The sequence below is a fragment of the Acartia tonsa genome, chromosome 8, assembly GCF_053477335.1.
Source record: "Acartia tonsa isolate MP-2025a chromosome 8, ASM5347733v1, whole genome shotgun sequence".
Lineage (NCBI taxonomy): Eukaryota > Metazoa > Arthropoda > Copepoda > Calanoida > Acartiidae > Acartia > Acartia tonsa.
This window is the reverse complement of record NC_137267.1, coordinates 18,038,636-18,058,813: the sequence shown is the minus strand read 5'-3', so window position 1 is coordinate 18,058,813 and position 20,178 is coordinate 18,038,636. Positions and strand designations below refer to the sequence as shown.

At 33.8% G+C, this 20,178-nt stretch overlaps 1 protein-coding gene across 1 annotated transcript in view; it reads right to left on the bottom strand.

The window, feature by feature from the left end:
- The window catches only part of LOC145326154 (uncharacterized), a 190,465-nt gene that overhangs the window by 133,353 nt on the left and 36,934 nt on the right, over nucleotides 1–20,178 (bottom strand). Inside the window, exon 9 of the mRNA XM_080169300.1 lies at nucleotides 19,649–19,765. Coding sequence (XP_080025426.1) covers nucleotides 19,649–19,765 — 117 coding nt within the window. The remainder of the gene's footprint in view (nucleotides 1–19,648; nucleotides 19,766–20,178) is intronic.

The following is a 20,178-nucleotide window of genomic DNA, read 5'->3' as shown; positions in this document are numbered from 1 at the left end:
GAAATTTTTTTTTACCCCCCCCAAAATTTTTACCCCGGGGGTAAAATTTGATTGGGGGGGGTAATTACCCCCCCTAAAGTCTGTTGGGGGGGGGTAAATACTCCCCCCAAATCTGTTGGGGGGGGGTAATTACCCCCCCCAAACTAATTTACCCCGGGGGTAAAATTTTTTGGGGGGGTAATTTAATTATGTAAAAAAAGCACCTACCTAATCTATTAAGTTAATAAGTACTATCCTATAACATAAAGTAGTAAGTAAGGTTTATTTGACTATAGCTTCAGATTTCATTACTTTTAATACTGAGTTCTCCTTTTTAGGAAAGCTTCACATAGATCCCATGATTCCACACTATTATAGGTCAATCCTTTGAGTGGTTTTAGGCTATTTTTCTCCTCCCTTTTTACCCTTTAGAAAACACGAGTTCTTAGATGCTAAGGGCGCCACTACTATTCAAATATATAGTAGGTGCATTATTTGCCAAATGTACCACTTTTCTGCACTACCTCTCCGATTTTGTTAATACTCTATATTTTGGTCCGTTGGGTCATTCAAGGATGCTGGATGGCCAAAAAAAAGTTTCAGAGTCCCTGGATGTCTAGATATCTAGCTATCTATGAAGGTAGGTAACAAAAATTTAAAAAACACCCATTTTTTCACAATTTAAAAAATTAATTTTTTCATCAATCTTACATCCAACCTATACATTTTATACACCAAAATGATTGTTTATTCATGTAAAAAGCGCACATAATGCTATTTTGGCTAAAACTCTAATTTTACAGGGTGTCCAACAAAAAGTGTATTTTGGATATCTAGCATAATACCCAAAATACCTGTCCGAAAAAAATCATTTTTTTTGGCTTAAATCCTGTGTTTTATCCGTGTGCATATGTGGTATATAACGGTTTGGACCACCCGGGACTATAAGGTTGTCAAATTTCACTTTGGGACACCCTGTAAATATGATTTTTGCGTCTGTAGAGCTAAAACTTGGTCCAAATTGGCTATTTTTTTCAAATTACTCTAATATGTGTCTTAGTATGTTTGGCCATAGTGTTTTCTGACCAGATCAATATTTTCATATTTTTTGGACACCCTGTATTTTCAAAAAAAGAGAAAATTTTTTTTTGTTTTTTTTAAATTTTTTTTTCTATTTTCAAGTTACTTAAAACTGTCATATAGATACAGGTTTTGACTAATAACAATAATATTTGCCTATTTTACAAATTTTTACACTTTTGGGACACCCTGTGCATGTTTTTGAAAAATGATGGTTTTTGCCCATTTTTTGGGGGAAGGAGTCGTTTTAGGGCCATAGACTATTTCTTCATTTTTGTAGAACTTTTCAAGACACATCATTTGTTATTTATGCAAAAATCGCAAAAACCGAACCGTTTTGCCGTTATTCACTGCCAAAGGCGGAATTTTTTACGTTTTTGCCGTTCCGGAGGTTGTAATGGGCATTTGTGGCAAGAAAACGTTGATTTATCAAGACCACTCTTAAATACTTTTATTTAGGTAATTTAATTTACTAAATTTCATATTAAGTAAAATTTTTTGTGCAGCTAACCGTTTTTCATCGAGATGGATTTCAATTGTTAAAACAAGAAAATGAAGTGAATATAACATAAATAATTGCTATAACATAAGTGATAAAAGAAACATAAATCGTGTGCATTTGAAATTCCTTTTGACAAAAATCGGTTGGATATACAAAAAAATTTACTTCACATGAAATTTAGTAAATTAAAATGCCTAAATAAAAGTATTTCAGAGGGATCTTGATAAATCAACGTTTTCTTACCACAAATGCCCATTAGAACCTCAGGAACGGCAAAAAACGTAAAAAATTCCGCCTTTGGCAGTGAATAACGGCAAAACGGTTCGGTTTTTGCGATTTTTGCATAAATAACAAATGATGTGTCTTGAAAAGTTCTACAAAAATGAAGAAATAGTCTATGGCCCTAAAACGACTCCTTCCCCCAAAAAATGGGCAAAAACCATCATTTTTCAAAAACATGCACAGGGTGTCCCAAAAGTGTAAAAAATTGTAAAATAGGCAAATATTATTGTTATTAGTCAAAACCTGTATCTATATGACAGTTTTAAGTAACTTAAAAATAGAAGAAAAAAAATTTAAAAAAACAAAAATTTTTTTTCTCTTTTTTTGAAAATACAGGGTGTCCAAAAAATATGAAAATATTGATCTGGTCAGAAAACACTATGGCCAAACATACTAAGACACATATTAGAGTAATTTGAAAAAAATAGCCAATTTGGACCAAGTTTTAGCTCTACAGACGCAAAAATCATATTTACAGGGTGTCCCAAAGTGAAATTTGACAACCTTATAGTCCCGGGTGGTCCGAACCATTATATACCACATATGCACACGGATAAAACACAGGATTTAAGCCAAAAAAAATGATTTTTTTCGGACAGGTATTTTGGGTATTACGCTAGATATCCAAAATACACTTTTTGTTGGACACCCTGTAAAATTAGAGTTTTAGCCAAAATAGCATTATGTGCGCTTTTTACATGAATAAACAATCATTTTGGTGTATAAAATGTATAGGTTGGATGTAAGATTGATGAAAAAATTAATTTTTTAAATTGTGAAAAAATGGGTGTTTTTTAAATTTTTGTTACCTACCTTCATAGATAGCTAGATATCTAGACATCCAGGGACTCTGAAACTTTTTTTTGGCCATCCAGCATCCTTGAATGACCCAACGGACCAAAATATAGAGTATTAACAAAATCGGAGAGGTAGTGCAGAAAAGTGGTACATTTGGCAAATAATGCACCAGTAGTATCTCATTCTTTAGAACATAAAAATACAATAATTAACTCACTAACCAATGAACCAATATGATTATACTTTAAAGTGAAGCGTCTTATAGGTCCTGGTAAGTTTTATAACTAGTTTTGAGACACCCTGACATCCTCCCAAAAGAAATCGCCTATAGAAATTCTTTTTCATTATTTAATGAAATATTTATTTAGTTAGGTATCTATTTTATGGAATCTTCAGTGCTTTACAATTACATCATAGATCCCCGGGATGGTTTTAGCCCTTATAAAGGCCCAAGCAAATAAAACATGATCAAACTATTAAATTTTTTGTTATCATGGTTGAGAACTGTTTTAACTGGTTGGACTATATTGGGGTATAGTCCCTTTTGTGGCAACGCTCTTTAAGGGGCGTTTCTTCGTTTTTTTCACACAAGCTTCTCTCCTATTTCTAGCCCCTGCGGGGGGCCAATTGCTTAACAATGTGGGGCAATCACCTAAACCAATATAACCTATCCTAAAATAAACTATCAGTAAAATTTTTTTTTAAAGAACATTCAATTTGGGGGGGGTAAATACCCCCCCCAAAAAAATTTTTTTAAAGAACATTTATTTTGGGGGGGGTAATTACCCCCCCCCCAAAATGGTTTGGGGGGGTAAATACCCCCCCCAAAATCGTCCAAAACCGTTTGGGGGTGCCAAATGGCCCATTACCCCCCCCCTTGGACGCCTATGAGTTAGAATGTTTTAATTTAGTATTGTTAGCTAATCCTTAACGAATATTGTTAACCTTATTTTGTTTTATTTCATTCTAAGAATAAGAAATGTCATAACTTATCATTTCTGTTCTAATTAACAGCAATATAATTTATCATAAGGGATTGTCCGCCTGTCCCTAAAGAGAAAGTTAAGAATAACATCTTAAATCTTAAATTCTAAAAAAAAATTCAAATCTAAAGAAATTATTTTTAAGAAATTCTGTTTCCAAAATTAAATCTATCCTATTGAGAAAAAAAGTATTGGAATTTTTTGTATGTCTGTTTATATTTCGCTTAACACATTAATCCTTTAAGGAAGCTTCGTATAAGTCCATTTATGTTTTTAGTCTATTTCGTTTTTAGATTTAATCTTTAGGCTACTTTACTGTTCTCCCTTCTCTGCGTGCTAGGGGCACAGCCGCTAGTCTTCAGAAATTATAAAAACATAAACATTGTGTTTCAATGCAAAGGTTTCCAAAATATAAAAATTAATTTCCATAGGTTTGGCACTAAAATGAATTTAAAAACTTTTTTTGGACCCTGAAATCCTTTTAGCTACTTTCCATTTAGCATTTTTTATACACATTATAATAACAAGGATAATCCTTTCCATAAAAAGCATAGATTATTATCATTCTTTTTATAAACTGATTTATTTGACAATTTATATCTTGTAATATGATTTAAACCATAATGCACTACTTAAATTAAATTTGAATGGTTTACATCGACTACGTATCATTATATTAAGTGGACATAGCTGCCATATATTCAACATACCACTATTCTAATAAAGTCATAAATTTTTCATAGATAACATCACATTTAAGTGGTTATTGTTAACATTGATAACACATTATGGCAACTGTGGTATGTTGATCATCACATAACTATAAATAGACTGCGTAGAAATAGCCTAAAACCTAAAATTACAAATGAATAGAACTAAAAATAAAAGTCGAGAAAGACAAATAATTTCTCTATGTAAAATAGATATTAATAGTTCCTAATATTAGAAGGATAAAATAAATCAAAGAGAAGCTGGGCCATTGAAAAAATATTCATATGCACAACCAAACTTTTTTTTTGTTTTCCCCTGGGCTTCCATTTTGAATGAGGAAGTAACATAGACTAATTAATCATTAGAAGAATAGGCAGGTACTTTGAAATAAAGTAACTAAGTCTACATAAAATATAGTTTAAATGAATAAATTTTTACATGCTTTGTCAACTCTTTTCGACAAGCAATTAGGGGTTAGGTGTGTTAGATTAATCAATACCTGTGTCTCAACCATGACACTTTGGTTGAGCTTGACTTCCGAATTAGCGGGAAGTTCACGAGATCAGTTGGCGAACATACAAACCCCCAATACCAGGAACCATCAAGTTTCAACAGCAGGTTTGAATATAGATTTATTGATGAAATTATTTCAAAGTCCTGAAATTACAAAATCAATTAGTTCATAATTCCAGTTATTTATAACCACGTAATCTTAATTGCTTTTTAAAAATCATTTTTCTCTACGGTTAAGAATATTTGGAAACTTTGGCTTTAAAGGAAAATTATTTGGTTTAATAAATCATTGTTAAATGCAAAAATAAAGGCACATAAAAAATACTAAAACATATATTAATCATTATTAAGTTTCATGTTTAGCTGGCTAAAGCCTTTTTAAAACTACATATAATCGTCCTATACACCATTCTTCTTAATAAAATTAACAAATTCTACCTGAAGTTCTTATGGTTTCAAATCCCTGGTATACTAGGGTCGTTCACACACTATGAGACCAATGATAGGCCCAATTTTGTTCTCCGAAATCTTCACACCCTCATCTCTCATTCAAAAGTAAGAAACGTGGGCGCATATAAACAATCCATGCCGCGTCTATTACTGAAGGAAAGTCAAACAAGACGACATTTGCGCTTGGTTTTAGGATAATGATAAGGAATTAATTTCGAACTTGATAAACACAAAGCTTCCTCGAAAAGAGGTTAAGACACACCCCCCGTTTGAAAGTCAAATTAACTTCCTTAACGAGATTCAAGGTTTTTTTGCGCTGAGCACTAGCAACATTTCTCACTAAACTCAACTCACCATAATCACATTAGAATGGCCACATCCCGAAAACGTGACAATTTTGCTCCTAACTAAATGAAACCCCGTGAAATGCATACACAATATTATACTCCTCACTAGGACTCATAATACCTCACATTTTAGGATAGAAGGATGGGGATTGGTTTGTACCATACAACATTCCATGCACATGACAATCACAAGATCACATACACAAATCCTAAAATAGATAATCCTATTAATCATGATGTTGTAAATATAACAACTATACTAAATAATAATCATTTCATAATCAATAGGTAATAAATCATTATAATTAAATCAATAAGTACCTACGAAATCAGGTTGAAATGTAAACAAATAATGGTAAAATAAAACGAAATAAATCTTAGACAAGAAAATTAAGATTTATAGGTACTTAAAACTAAATTGGTTAAGCATCAAAAAGAGTAGTAAGAAAAAATTTTTCAAAATCCTTGGGCAGAAAGTTTTTCAAACCTAATGAATAAGAACTGTAATATCTTAATCAACAATAAAACTTTTTAATACTTAAGAATAGCAAAATAATAATATCTTCGTTAGAATTTTCATCGGAATTATGAAAAAAATACCAATTTTTCTTTGTAAAAAATATGAGACTTTAAATATGAATTTTCAATCATTCCTTGATCTGAATAAAAATGTTTTACTTGATTGAAATTCATATATAATTTTAAAAAAAATCTGCTAAAAAAATACTTGATTTTTTTCTTAGAATAAATATCGAATCACGCAACCTCGACACATTTATTCCTTTTTGTTAAACTTTTCAGGTAAGTTTTTTTGATGAATTGTACTTTTGAAAGAATTTAAACTCAATAAAATTAAATTTGAGCATATGAAATAGAATAAACTTTAATCGTATTTCATTTGATTCTTATTTTAGGCATAAAAATAGGCATATGAAAAATGTGGCTTTTTTTACTAAAAAAAATCTCAATTTCCATAAAATAAGAATCAATTGTTAATCATAATTTTTAACAACTGCTTTTATTTTAATATCTGCGATAAAAATGAAGGAAAGGTTAATTTAAAATATGCATAGTTTATCTTAAATTAATTCTGTGATATTCATATAAATAATAATCAATAATTTAATAATATCATACATCGTGTTCATTATTATAAATGCTTATCTCATAGAAAATAGAGTTTATATTTAAACATGAACGAAAATATATGTACCTAGGAAAATAATTGCTATAAATACTTCTCAAGGTTTAAAATTGTCCGAAGTCGCTAGGTACATATCTACTACGAATCTCTGCTCTCGGAATGAAGAAAAAATCTTTACGCGTGGATTATTAGGAATCCTTGCCTCCGGAGTGAAAGAAAAACCTTTATTTGCTTACAAATTAAAACAAATATCTTGATTTTTTGCGATAATCTTTTAAAAATAATAATAAGAAATTATTTTAAACATTATCATAATAATTTTACATGTTGTGTTCTTTACTTTAATGCATTATCTCATATGAGACTCTGAGAATAACATATTTAAGCAACCGTGAACCATGAAAAAACATACCTCGAAAAATACTTTTAAGAATCTATTTTTCTCAATCTAAAAAATCTGCAAAAATCACTTTGTAGTTAATACACACAGACTTTTGCTTTTCAAAATCATACTTAAAGAAACAAAATCTTTTAAAATCTGCTTTAAAAGTCTAAACAATTTTGTAGAATTTTTGTGCTTAAATATGAACAATAAAATTAGTTGAATAATGAATACTTATTCTTTGCAGAACCTTTTTAGGTTCCCTTCACAAGCTTAATATATAACTTGTAATATTTTTTCTTTAAAGATCATTTTCACATATATAGTTTATGTTGTAGATTAGATATGTGTGGTTTGAAATTTTTCAATGACTTTCTGGCGGCAACACCCGCCATATTTCCACCCGCTATTTGCAGGCCTCTTACCCTGTGTCGGGCGGCAAGGTTGGCAGCAGCCAAGTCGATTCTTGATTCATGACAGCACCAGGGCAAGTAATAAAAGTGTGACTGTCATAAAATTTAGAATCATCTACCGGCTTTTGTCCGGCCGGAACCGAAACTCCCGTCGGCTCTTGTCCGGCCAGAACCGAATTTCTTATTGGCTCTTGCCCAGCTGGAACCGAAACTCCCGTCGGCTCTTGTCCAGCTGGAACCAAAACTCTGATCGGCTCTTGTCCAGCCGGAACCGAAACTCCCGTCGGCTCTTGTCCGGCTGGAACCGAATCATTCAGCGGCTCAATACCCGCCGTAACAATATTCTCAACGGCTACAGTATCGTTACCAATATCATCAGGAATAACTGCAGCACAACTAACATCATTATCAATATTAGCCACGGCAACACCCACCGTAGCCATGTTGTCAACGGCTGCGGCACTAGCAGAACCAAAAGGTTCATCAGCAGCGTTACAAGCAGAACCAACAGGTTCAATAATAGCAGCTACGGCAGACCCAACCGGCTCATTATCAACAGCTACGGCAGCTTTATATGCAGATTTCTGCTGACCAGCTCCATAGTCAGCACTTGTACAGATAAAACCACTACCAAAAATGGTTCGCCACAACATAGACTGGCCCACTTTCTGGTAGGTTGAAGGAAACACGTCAGGATGTGTGTTTCCAATGATGATATCTAAGCCTCCACTAATATATGTAAACCTTTCTGGCGGCATTTTAAATATCTCGGCGGCAGTTTCGGGGTGGACCGAGCGCATCTCGTTGGCCCCGCCGAGGGTAGGCATGACAGCTGCCTCAAACTCCCTCAAATTGCCGTCCCTATCCTTCAGATAAAACACAACATTGCGGCAGGAAGACTCACTGCCGTCAGCTACAGAAATAGTTGTATATCTGCCGGTAGATTTCAGCTTCAACTTGTGGGACATCTTCTCAGATATAAGTGGTAGACTCGCACCAGAATCAAACATGACGGCGGCATGGCAGGCGTCGCCGCCAGGTGCTACAACTGGAACTATTTGCAGCAGGAAGGTACATGTGCTAGGCGCAGAACTTGATTTGTAGACTGCATTCACACTAGCACTAGCCTCATGCAACATACGACTATGATAACCGTCGCAATTATTGGTGCCACAAACACCAAGCTTATCCGATTTATTACACTTGTCAGCAGCATGGCCGTCACACAGGCAGAGTTCACATAACTTCTTCTGCTGGACAACTTTCTTTCGGTCAACAACATCCATCTTCTTAAATGTGGGACAACGGAAAATAGGATGTTTATCCTCGCAATTTTCAATAGGACATGCACTATTCCATTTGGAAGTTTTGTCCTTTCCAGCCCATCCATTCTCATTGTCACTGCGGCCAGACACTTGCGCGGCGGCAGCTCTGTCACGATTTCTCTTGCCGGCGCTAGTGTCATAGGACATATCACCGGCCAACATGGCACCCCTGGTCCTCTCCAGCAGTTCTACAATCTTCTGGATGTTTGGTTGGTTCATGCTACCTAGCTCCATCATAATTTTGTCTCTCAAATTTTCAGGGCACTTGTCTTTAAAAATATGAATAAGAGTTAGGTGATTGTAATCCTTAGCTGCAGAACCAACGATGGTTTCTACCTCCTGCATCATGCTCTTGAAGGTAGCAATTGCGCTAACCACGTCCACAGGTTTATCCACAGGTTTCATCTTGTTCAGCTTAGTTAAAATCCTCATGAACCGGCGAGTGTTTGATAAAAACATCTGATCAAGAAACGCCCATTGTTCATTATGATCTCTAATCGCTGACACTTGCTTGCGTAGTTCCGGGTTGGTTATCACCTTCTCCATACAAAACATCAGACTTAACCTCTGGTCAGCAAATCCATAACCAGAGCATAGATCCTTAAAGACCTGTTTAAAGTTTGGGTAATCCGTGTCAGTACCGTCGAACGACGGCAACAAACTGTTGTCCCAGCGCCCATACTGCGGGTTGGAACTCCGAATATCCACGGCAGACATACTTCTGGAGAGCATGGCAGGTGTCCCACTCTCATCCAGGTTAGATGAACGACGTTCCATCTCTCTAAGCCTTCGGTACATATCACGTACTTCTTGGCGCAACTCCACGGAAATTTTAAGCACTCCCATGTCCATCTTCACCTTCTCAATGACGTCGAGGTTCCTGGCGACAGTGCTTGACCTCGCGTCGTCTGAATCATTGTCAAGCCAGTACAGAATTTTTGTACACTGCTCCAACGACGCATAAACTTTATCAGCAACAGTTTTCTGCTCACTAGCTTCATCCAAATCACGCTTGAACTCGCGCAGCTCACTAGTATCCACGGCAGGTTTTAGACTTTTTATTAGGTCAGATTGGTCCTTGACCTCACTAAAAATGTCACGAATTGATTTTAAATTCACATTTTCACATGAACTAAAACTTTGGCAGGCTTTTAGATTGTCATAAAACACTTTTAACTGTTCGTCAAACACTTCTAGCCTTTCACTGCCAATAGCGATAGCTCGCTCAATTTTCTGCTTTTTGGTTAGTGGCATATTGATTCACTAGGTAATTATTTCACAGAAAAATTGTCAATGTTTTATTTTTTTCATCAATACACTATATGCTATTGATCTATTGAAGAATGCTAACGCCTATTCTCCAGATTCTTTGAAGAATGCTAATGCCTATTCTTCAGAACCATTTGAAGTTGCTTGTGCAGCTCCTTCAACCATCAGGTTATTTGAAATTCGCTTGTGCAGCTCCTTCAAACTCCAATCATTTGAAATTGTCTCAACCATGACACTTTGGTTGAGCTTGACTTCCGAATTAGCGGGAAGTTCACGAGATCAGTTGGCGAACATACAAACCCCCAATACCAGGAACCATCAAGTTTCAACAGCAGGTTTGAATATAGATTTATTGATGAAATTATTTCAAAGTCCTGAAATTACAAAATCAATTAGTTCATAATTCCAGTTATTTATAACCACGTAATCTTAATTGCTTTTTAAAAATCATTTTTCTCTACGGTTAAGAATATTTGGAAACTTTGGCTTTAAAGGAAAATTATTTGGTTTAATAAATCATTGTTAAATGCAAAAATAAAGGCACATAAAAAATACTAAAACATATATTAATCATTATTAAGTTTCATGTTTAGCTGGCTAAAGCCTTTTTAAAACTACATATAATCGTCCTATACACCATTCTTCTTAATAAAATTAACAAATTCTACCTGAAGTTCTTATGGTTTCAAATCCCTGGTATACTAGGGTCGTTCACACACTATGAGACCAATGATAGGCCCAATTTTGTTCTCCGAAATCTTCACACCCTCATGTCTCATTCAAAAGTAAGAAACGTGGGCGCATATAAACAATCCATGCCGCGTCTATTACTGAAGGAAAGTCAAACAAGACGACATTTGCGCTTGGTTTTAGGATAATGATAAGGAATTAATTTCGAACTTGATAAACACAAAGCTTCCTCGAAAAGAGGTTAAGACAACCTGGGTTAAAAAGCTAGGCCACTCTACAAGATGACTATCTATTCAAATGACCTAATAGCCTTAAATCATTCAAAGACATTACAGTTAAAATTGCTTAAAATGCGAAGCTTTACTAAAGTTGAAAAACTTTGGTTCAGGGGTTAGCGGGATATAGACGGAAAACAAGAAAAATCCTTCCTACATTCATGATAATCGACAAAAGGCAAGTCAACACAATGCACTAGGTTCAACATGAAACAATAATAAAATAAAATAAGAAACATTCTAAAGTTCTAAATCTAATTATTCCATGATATTCCAAAGTGGCGTGCACAGGATTAAGGTGTGTGCACGTGTGTGTTTGCTGCACACATTTCAAAATTTTTACTTTAAAACTTTTCTATCCGAAAGTTTCTTTTTTTGTGCATTTCATTCTTTTTTACTAATAGCCCAAGCTCTCCTCTGCATAAAAAAGGGTTGGTGGTAACACGATGATTTTCGTAAAATATTTCAAAAATTTGGATTAGCAGTCGATTACACATTACTCCCCCTTCCATCTTATTTGTATCTCTTTTTTAATTTGTCCAATTTGTTTCAAAAACATTTATCTTATTCGTTGGCTTAAACACTGTGGAGACTTTAATTATGTCAAGCTGTAATATACTAACCGACAGTGTTCAAACCTTTCCACCGATAACAATAATCACAGAAAGGCAAATATTGTATTGCTTATCATTTTTGGGAGTGTAAATTTATTTAACGTCCATTTTCTTAGATTCCCGATTTTAAGTATTGAGCTTAAAGTTCCCAATTTTTTAAGACACTATCTCCTAGGGGCTGGCATATCGATTACTTATGTTTATGATTAACCTACCATAAAACAAACATAGATAACACATTTTTAAAAAGGTTGATTAATTTTTGGCTTCAATAAAATGTCGTTGTTATTGCTGCGTTTTTTACACATATCATTTTAAACATCTAAGAATTTAGCCATCCCGGCCGATTTATAATTTTGATTATGTCATACATTTAGGTAAAGCTTTATTGTTTAAATCTGCACAAAAACGCACACTGGAATTTCACAGTCATATGCACAACAAGGTAAAATAAGTTTATTGGCAGCGAAACTTATTTTACATTTTAAAATCCCACAAATCAAGTAAGTATTATTGTATGGCCTGTAAGATCTCGAAAATAACTAGACTATTGGACCATGGTTTAAGATATTTAGCGAGTGTAGTATTAGATGATAAGGTAAATTCCAGTATAGATCTGAGTCATACTGAAAAATCATGTTTCGTATCGTATAAGAGCCAGGCAGCTTTCCACGATTAAGAAAATAAATCCCTTCGGACTCTCGGGACAAAAATAAACTGGAAATAATCTAATATTTTCTTCATTTTAACATCTGCAGAAAGCTGTTTATAAAAGGAAGCTGTGAATAACTATTCTAAATTTCAGAAATTTAGCAACATGTTTGAAAACAGAAATTATCAGTGGCGTGCGAACCGAAGGGGGCGTTTGGGGCAATCGCCCCCCCCCCCTTAATGATTTTTTGTGCTTTGTTACTTATAGATGTTGTCATCCTTGTTGTCATACAATAAAAAAATATTTAAAATCAGTTCTACATATTAGGTTTATTTTTGGTAAATTATTTCCAAAATGAGTGTTTTTATCTCCCCCCCAAAAAAAATTTTTTAATGGGGTTATTCATCCTTCCTGCTGAGATTTTATAACATCCCCTTCTTCCCATAAAAAATGTTTTGTGGTGGGGGGGGGGGGGGGGGGTGGAAGGTTAAATTATCTTCTGTACTTTTTTTTCGAAGATGCTTTCTAGCTCCCTTCCCTTCGGTCATTGCAGGGTGGGGAGAAGGGATGGGGGAGAAGAGAGGGGGGGAAGAGATGGGGGATATAAATGGGAAATAGGGATGGGGAAGAAGGGATAAGGACTAGAAGGCCCATAATCAAATAATCCCACCCCTTAAAACGCCCTTATTTAAAATTAGTATATATAATCAAAATGCCTCCCCCTAAAGCAAAGTGCCCCCCCGGGGCACTTTGATTTAGGGGGGGGGGGGGCAAAATTTTACAAAATCTTCAAAATGCCCCCCCCTAGACAAAGTGCTTCGCACGCCACTGGAAATTATAAAAACAAAACAGAAAAAAAGCTTTATTTTAGGTTAGCCACGCTGCTTTAAAAATGCACTAATATATACAACAAATAAGTTTTTAAAAAGCTTTAGTTGAAAATTTTTCTCTTTTGCACACATTTAAAAAAAGTAGCCAACCATTGCATTGATTATATTTTTTAGAAAATCAAAAGATACTAAGTTCCTTTTTATTATAACAGCGAGTATGCGGAGAAAATCAGCATGTGACGTCATAAAAATGAGGGAGATGATAGGAGAAGTGGGAATAAAACCCCTAAAAAAAGATAAATAATCTCTCACTTTTATGACGTCATATGCTGATTTTTTAGCGACTTTCTCCCCGTACTAACAGCGATATCGCCCCTAGCATAAAGGAGCTTTTTTATTGAAAGACGAAGGATGGGTGTCAACAAAATGTGTAAGATTTATCAAAACATGAAACTTTGGGTACCAGGGTAATTTATAGTCCAATATCCCATCCCTCCTTGGTTTATTCTATTTGAATAATCATTGTGCCTAAATGTCCACCATATCAAATACAATAATCTTTGACCTCAAATTTAAAAATAGGATAAATATTCAACAATTTATATCTTGTAAGGTTGCAAAAAGTCGTAAAGATCTAAAGGAATGGGACAATGGGCGATAAATTTATATACCTACACCTTTATGTATATTATATTATTTGATGTTAAGTTTTGACACTTCTAGTTTTGGAACCAACCAATCAAATTTTTAAAAAGTATTTAACGTTTAGGATAACGTAGTTATGAAATTATGGGTACCAGTGTAATTTTCTGTTCAATGTCCCTGAACAGGCCGCAAAGCAATAATGCTGAATTTTTTTTCCTATCCCAGACCTTAAAACTGACCCCTAAGTGATCCAAAAACATATTTGACATATTTGCATTTAGATTCGTCTGTCTCTTTGTCATACAGACAGAGACAAATTTTATGGAAAAAAGTTGAAGTAAATAAATACAGAACAATTTCTCTTTTTAAAACTGAATTAGAAAGTAAAATCTGATATATTAACATGTATAAATATGTGTCTGATAAGATTTTAAAATAAGTCGACTTATCAGAAAGCTGTTTATGGTGTTGGATTTTGTGAAGAATTGATGGAGAAGTAGGTAACCAACTTAAAATCACTGGAGACAAAATTCCCCCCTAAAGATTTTTTTACGAAGAAATTTAGGGAGGCCTGTCCCCTATAACTTAAATTTATTTTGTTCAGAATACAATTTACTTTCTGAACTTTGGTCAACGAAACAAAAATGTTAGACGCTTTTTTGGTATACTAAATGCTACGTACACTGCACACTGGTCTGGAGGGGTCAACAATTCAATTTTTCCTACCCATCAATTTAGACAAAAGTTGACCTGCCAGCCTTCAAAGATATCCTGGGCCACCTTTATTTTAAATATCAACCCATGTTGATAATATGTTTTTTGAAATAATTTGGGGCCAAAGCTGCAGAACCCTAAAATCTAAGAAGGTATTGTTGACATTGATAAATTGGCTATACTTGCTTAAATGTGATAAAATCAAATATCCGCATGTTGGAAATTGTCCAACTAAAATAAGTCCTATATAAGTTCAAAAATTATTTATAACACAAAAAATGGTACAAAATGCAAAAATGTGGTTTTTTTTCTCAGTTTTTAAGATAAGGGTAAGTTTGGCAAAATTTTCTTAGTGAGTATTCTCTCAGTGTCGCGCATGTTTATTAAAGAGAATTTGTTGGTATTGTAATTGGCTTCATATTTCACGATATATATGGCATCCGATTTTGTTCGTTTTTTGCATTATAAAAGAAAATTAAATGTATGCCGTAATGTAACAATATTTTTAAAAAACTTAATATGAACATATCTCGCATCTGATTGGTTGAAAGGAAAACTTACGAAGCCCTTATTGGTCAATGGCAAATACTTACAAGCCTCTGATTGGTCATTAGGAAACACTTTTGGGGCCTCTGATTGGTCAATTATTTTCTAGATATTAAACGATTTTTTTCACAAAACATTTACGAGGTAGCTTTCATAATATGTAAATATTTTGTTAAAACTTGCAATTTGGAAAATTTTAAGTTATTAAAATAAATTCATTTTGATAAGTGTGTTAAATTTTTTGAAAGATAGCTTACTAAAAATACAACATAATATTCGGTCTTTGTGTGTGTGTGTGTGTGTGTGTCTACGCATCAGTTTACGCTATGTCGTTCGTTCGTAACGGGGACAGACAAGAACACACACACACACACATTTAAACATACAAACAAACGCATCCTTATTAAAATATGCCATCATTTTATTTAGTAAGATGAAATAACAATGATTTAAAATGATTTTTAAATGGATTAAGTCAAAAAATTCAGATAAAATAATCAAGATATTAACAAATTAAAAACGCCCAAATATTAAAATTCAGCTGGTGAAAAAACAGTTAGACGTACAAAAATTTTCACTTCACATGAAATTTTGCCAATACAATTGTCTTTAAAAAAGTATTTCATAGTCGTCCTGATTGGACAGCTCCTTCCCCCCCTAAATGTCCAATAAAACTTCGGAAACGGCGAAAATCAGACTTTAAAGGTCATTTTAAAGATCTTTGACCTTCGAGGTCATGTATTTTTTTTCTCATAAATGGACTCCCTGACCCCTAAAACCCCCAATTTGCCGTATTGGGCATAAAAATCGGCCAAAAGACGGCTGAAAACGAATTGTTGACCCAAAACTGCGTTTTCGGACCAGTGTGCACTGTTTGGAATTTGAGGAAAGCCACTATATGGTTCAATTTGACATCTGTATCTTTCTCAATAAGTATGTTCACAGTTTAAACAAACCCAAAAATATGCTTAAATTTTATACAGTATTTGATAAACTAGCGGCTTCACACCTAGATTGGATGGAAATTGATAGACGTTCAATAGATTAAATGCATCCCAAGACAAAGATTTAAAAATAAAACAGACTCACACCATCCCGGGACCTGTATGAAGCATCCCTAAAATGAAAAACTCAATCAGTTCAATAGTTATAAGCGAGATTCTTACTGCCTTATAATTATGGTTTAATGGCAGTTAAATATTGTAAGAAAGAAAGTATTCCTTATTAGATTCATTCCCATTGCCATTTCCCTTCCTAAAATTTTACAAAATAATTTGAATCATATTATATTTTTGTTTTAAAGAATAATTTTCTCTGTTTTGAAATGTTGGTAAAAATGTTAGCATTGAACAATACAGAATTTATATGTGCCTATATTCACATTATACACTAGCATGGCACAGAATTATATGTGCCTATATTCACAGTATACACTAGCATGGAACAAAATTATATGTACCTATATTCACAGTATACATTGGCATGGCGCAGAATTTATATGTTCCTATATTTACAGTATACACTAGCACGGCACGGAATTATATGTGCCTATATATTACAGTTTAGACTAGCATGGCACAGAATTATATGTGCCTATATTCACAGTATACATTGGCATGGCGCAGAATTTATATGTGCCTATATTAAGAGATCTAAGTTTTCCGGAATTTTAATGTAGGGAGGAGATTTGAAATCTGCATCAAATTTTAGGGATTTTTTATAAAATTCGTTTTTTGTATAATTCTTTATCTAAAAGCGGAAATACAAATTAAGTTAATTAATTTTGGCATCCGTGATTGGTGGATTTAAAAAATCTGCGCTCTGATTGGATGTCGTACATCATTCAACCAATTAGAGCGCAGGTAGTTTAAAATCCACCTATCCTATTGGTCAAAATTAATTAACTTAAAATGTATTTCCGCTTTTAGATAAAGAATTATACAAAAAACGAATTTTATAAAAAATCCTTAAAATTTGATGCAGATTTCAAATCTCCTCCCTACATTAAAATTCCGGAAAACTTATATCTCTTAGCCTATATTCACAGTATACACTAGCACGGCACGGAATTATATGTGCCTATATAACAGTATACACTAGCATGGTACAGAATTTATATGTGCCTATATCAAAAGTATACACTAGCATGGCACAGAATTATATGTGCCTATTTTCACGCTCTATTAAGCATGGTACATAATTTAGTTTGCTTATCTTCACAGTATAGACTAGCATGGCACAGAATTATATGTGCCTAATATTCATACTGTATGTACAATAGCATGGCACAAAATGTATATGTACCTATATTTATATTGTATGTACAATAGCATGGCACAGAATTATATGTGCCTATATTCACAGTATAAACAAGCATGGCACAGAATCTTATGTGCCTATATTCACAGTATACACCATCATGGCACAGAATTAAATGTGCCTAAATTCACAATATAAACTAGTTATATGTATGTGCCTATATTCACAGTATACATTAGCAAGGCAGAGAATTATATGTGCCGTGTGCCTATATTAACAGTATGGATCCTTATTTTTGTATTAAAAATCTTTCCTATAATTTAAACAGACTGCTTTTTTAATCCAGGCTATTGAAGCCAAGGCATGCCTAGTTAAAGCATGCAGGGGTTAAGAAAAGGTTAAACTAAACGGCTAGAAGAGAATTTTAACTACACAAAGTAAGAGACATATGCACAGTGACATGGTTAAATATTACCACAAAAATATTAAAACAGCAGAGGACAGACAACAAAAATATATTTTTAAGTAGTAGATTAAGGATGTACAAGGAATCTAAAGTGACAAAACAATGGCTGATAGATTGATGTACATTCCAAGTGATAATACATATAATTGCCCTTTCTGTAGGTTACAATAAGTGGTTTAAACACTCAACTTAATGAACCAATCAATCAAAATCCATAAAAGTCCCGTAAATTGTTGAGCCAATAAATGAGAAAATGTTATCATAAACTTTGGGGACTAGTGTAATAAAAAAAAACAGCCCAATATCCCCTCCCTTCCTGACAAGTAATTGAAGCCCACCCCTCTCCCCATAAAAAAACAAGTCAAGTTAGGTTTTTTATTTATTTTTAAAAGTTCACATTCTTTTTTTAGAATTCTTGTCTCTGTATTCTTCGTTTTCTTCACATTCTTTTATAGTCCTGCAATTTCAGGCTCAGAAATATCAACGCCAAAGAGTCAAGGACTAAAATGACTTAAAATCAATTTATGCAAAGCAAGTAAAAATAACAAAATTTTGAATGACTTGATGCCGGCAGCCAATACAATATTCTGTCACCCGCTGCATAGTATCATTTTCAAGCTGCTAACTAACTCACCAAGAAAAATTACGTAAAATGCCAGCTTGCAACCTTTTTTATTCATTATTCATAGAAACAAATATAGATACTTAGAAGCAAAACAATCTTAATTATCATTTTTTGTATTTTACATTTTCTTTCAAATGTACATGATATGTAGAAAATTAACAAAATAAACCTAGAAATGCAGGGATAGGATAATGGACAATAAATTTGCCAATATGTGAGAGTCTGCTTTTAAAAGCTTGTGAATATGAAAGAGGATTTGGGAAGTCGTTCAATTAAACCTATAACTTTCCAAATACTTTTTTAAAAATCTATTGGATGTTTTTCCATAATGGTTTTTTTATCCTCAAAAATTTGATTTGATCGTTTTCTCAGGGTAAATTGAAATGTTGGAAAAAAGGAGGCATATGAGTTTATTACTGGGTTAATTAGGGGACTTGGATATAAGGTAAAGAAAATACAGGAGAGGGGTTTAATTGATTGATTCATGTTTAGCACAACACTAACCCTAAGCCCCTGCTAATAACCAAATATTGGAATATACAATGTTAAATTATTGATGAATAATGAATATGTAATAAGAATAAGAATTGGTATAAATATTATATTAGAATATTATGAAATACCAATGTATGTGTATATTTCGGATTATTTAACACTGCCAAAATAGAACAATAATTTCCATAAGATCCGAAAAATATCTTTTTTACAAAGAAACATTTTAGGAATAAATAATCATAAGTCCTGTTTTTCCTGGAAGACTAGAGGTACAGTATAATGTATGTTCATGTACTCTAACTGGTGGACAGACGCACATAACTTGTCTTTAGAGCTGCCTTGCAGCAATAAATAATCAGAGAGAGAGGGGACTATGGGCTGTTTATTACACTAGTCCCCAAAGTTTTTTAAAAACGTTTCCTTATTCGTTGGCTTTATAACTTTGGGGACTTTAGTTGATTTTGATTGGTTGATTCATAAAATTGTATGTTCAAACGTTTCAACCACAAAAGTTTAATCTATAAAAGGGATAATTTTGTGTATCAGCATTGGGAATGTACATAAATTTATCGGTAATTGTCTTATCCCTCTAAATCCCTAATAAATAATGATAAAAATAGTTCATAAAAATAAAATTACAACACTAAAAGTTGGCCTACCTGTCCATATTTTGCCGCGTAATGTAGGAGACATCTTTCCCCATCCCGGGACTGAAGCCTGTCAGCTGTTGTACGAGTGTGCCGTACAAGCCAGGCTAGAGTCTCCTGGCGGCCATACTAGAAATATAAATTATCAGCTATTGTACGTGTGTGTCGTACCAGCCAGGCTAGAGTCGCCTGGCGGAAATACTAAAAATAAAAATAGTCAGCTGGTGTACGAGTGTGTCGTACAAGACAGGCTAGAGTCTCCTGGCGGCCATACTAAAAATAAAAATAATCTGCTGTTGTACGAGTGTGTTGTACCAGCCAGGCTAAAGTCTCCTGGCGGCCATACTAAAAATTAAAATAATCCGCTCTTAGAGGTGGAGTGGATTGGGAAAACACAATAGACTTTTTTTTAAACTTTTACAAGTAGCCACTGTTTTGATAGGATTTACTTACATCAAGACATTCTGAATTAAGCCCCAATACCTCAAGTTCATGGCCACTGTCAAGCATATAAATCTGTTCTAAACTCTTTTTGGACTGTA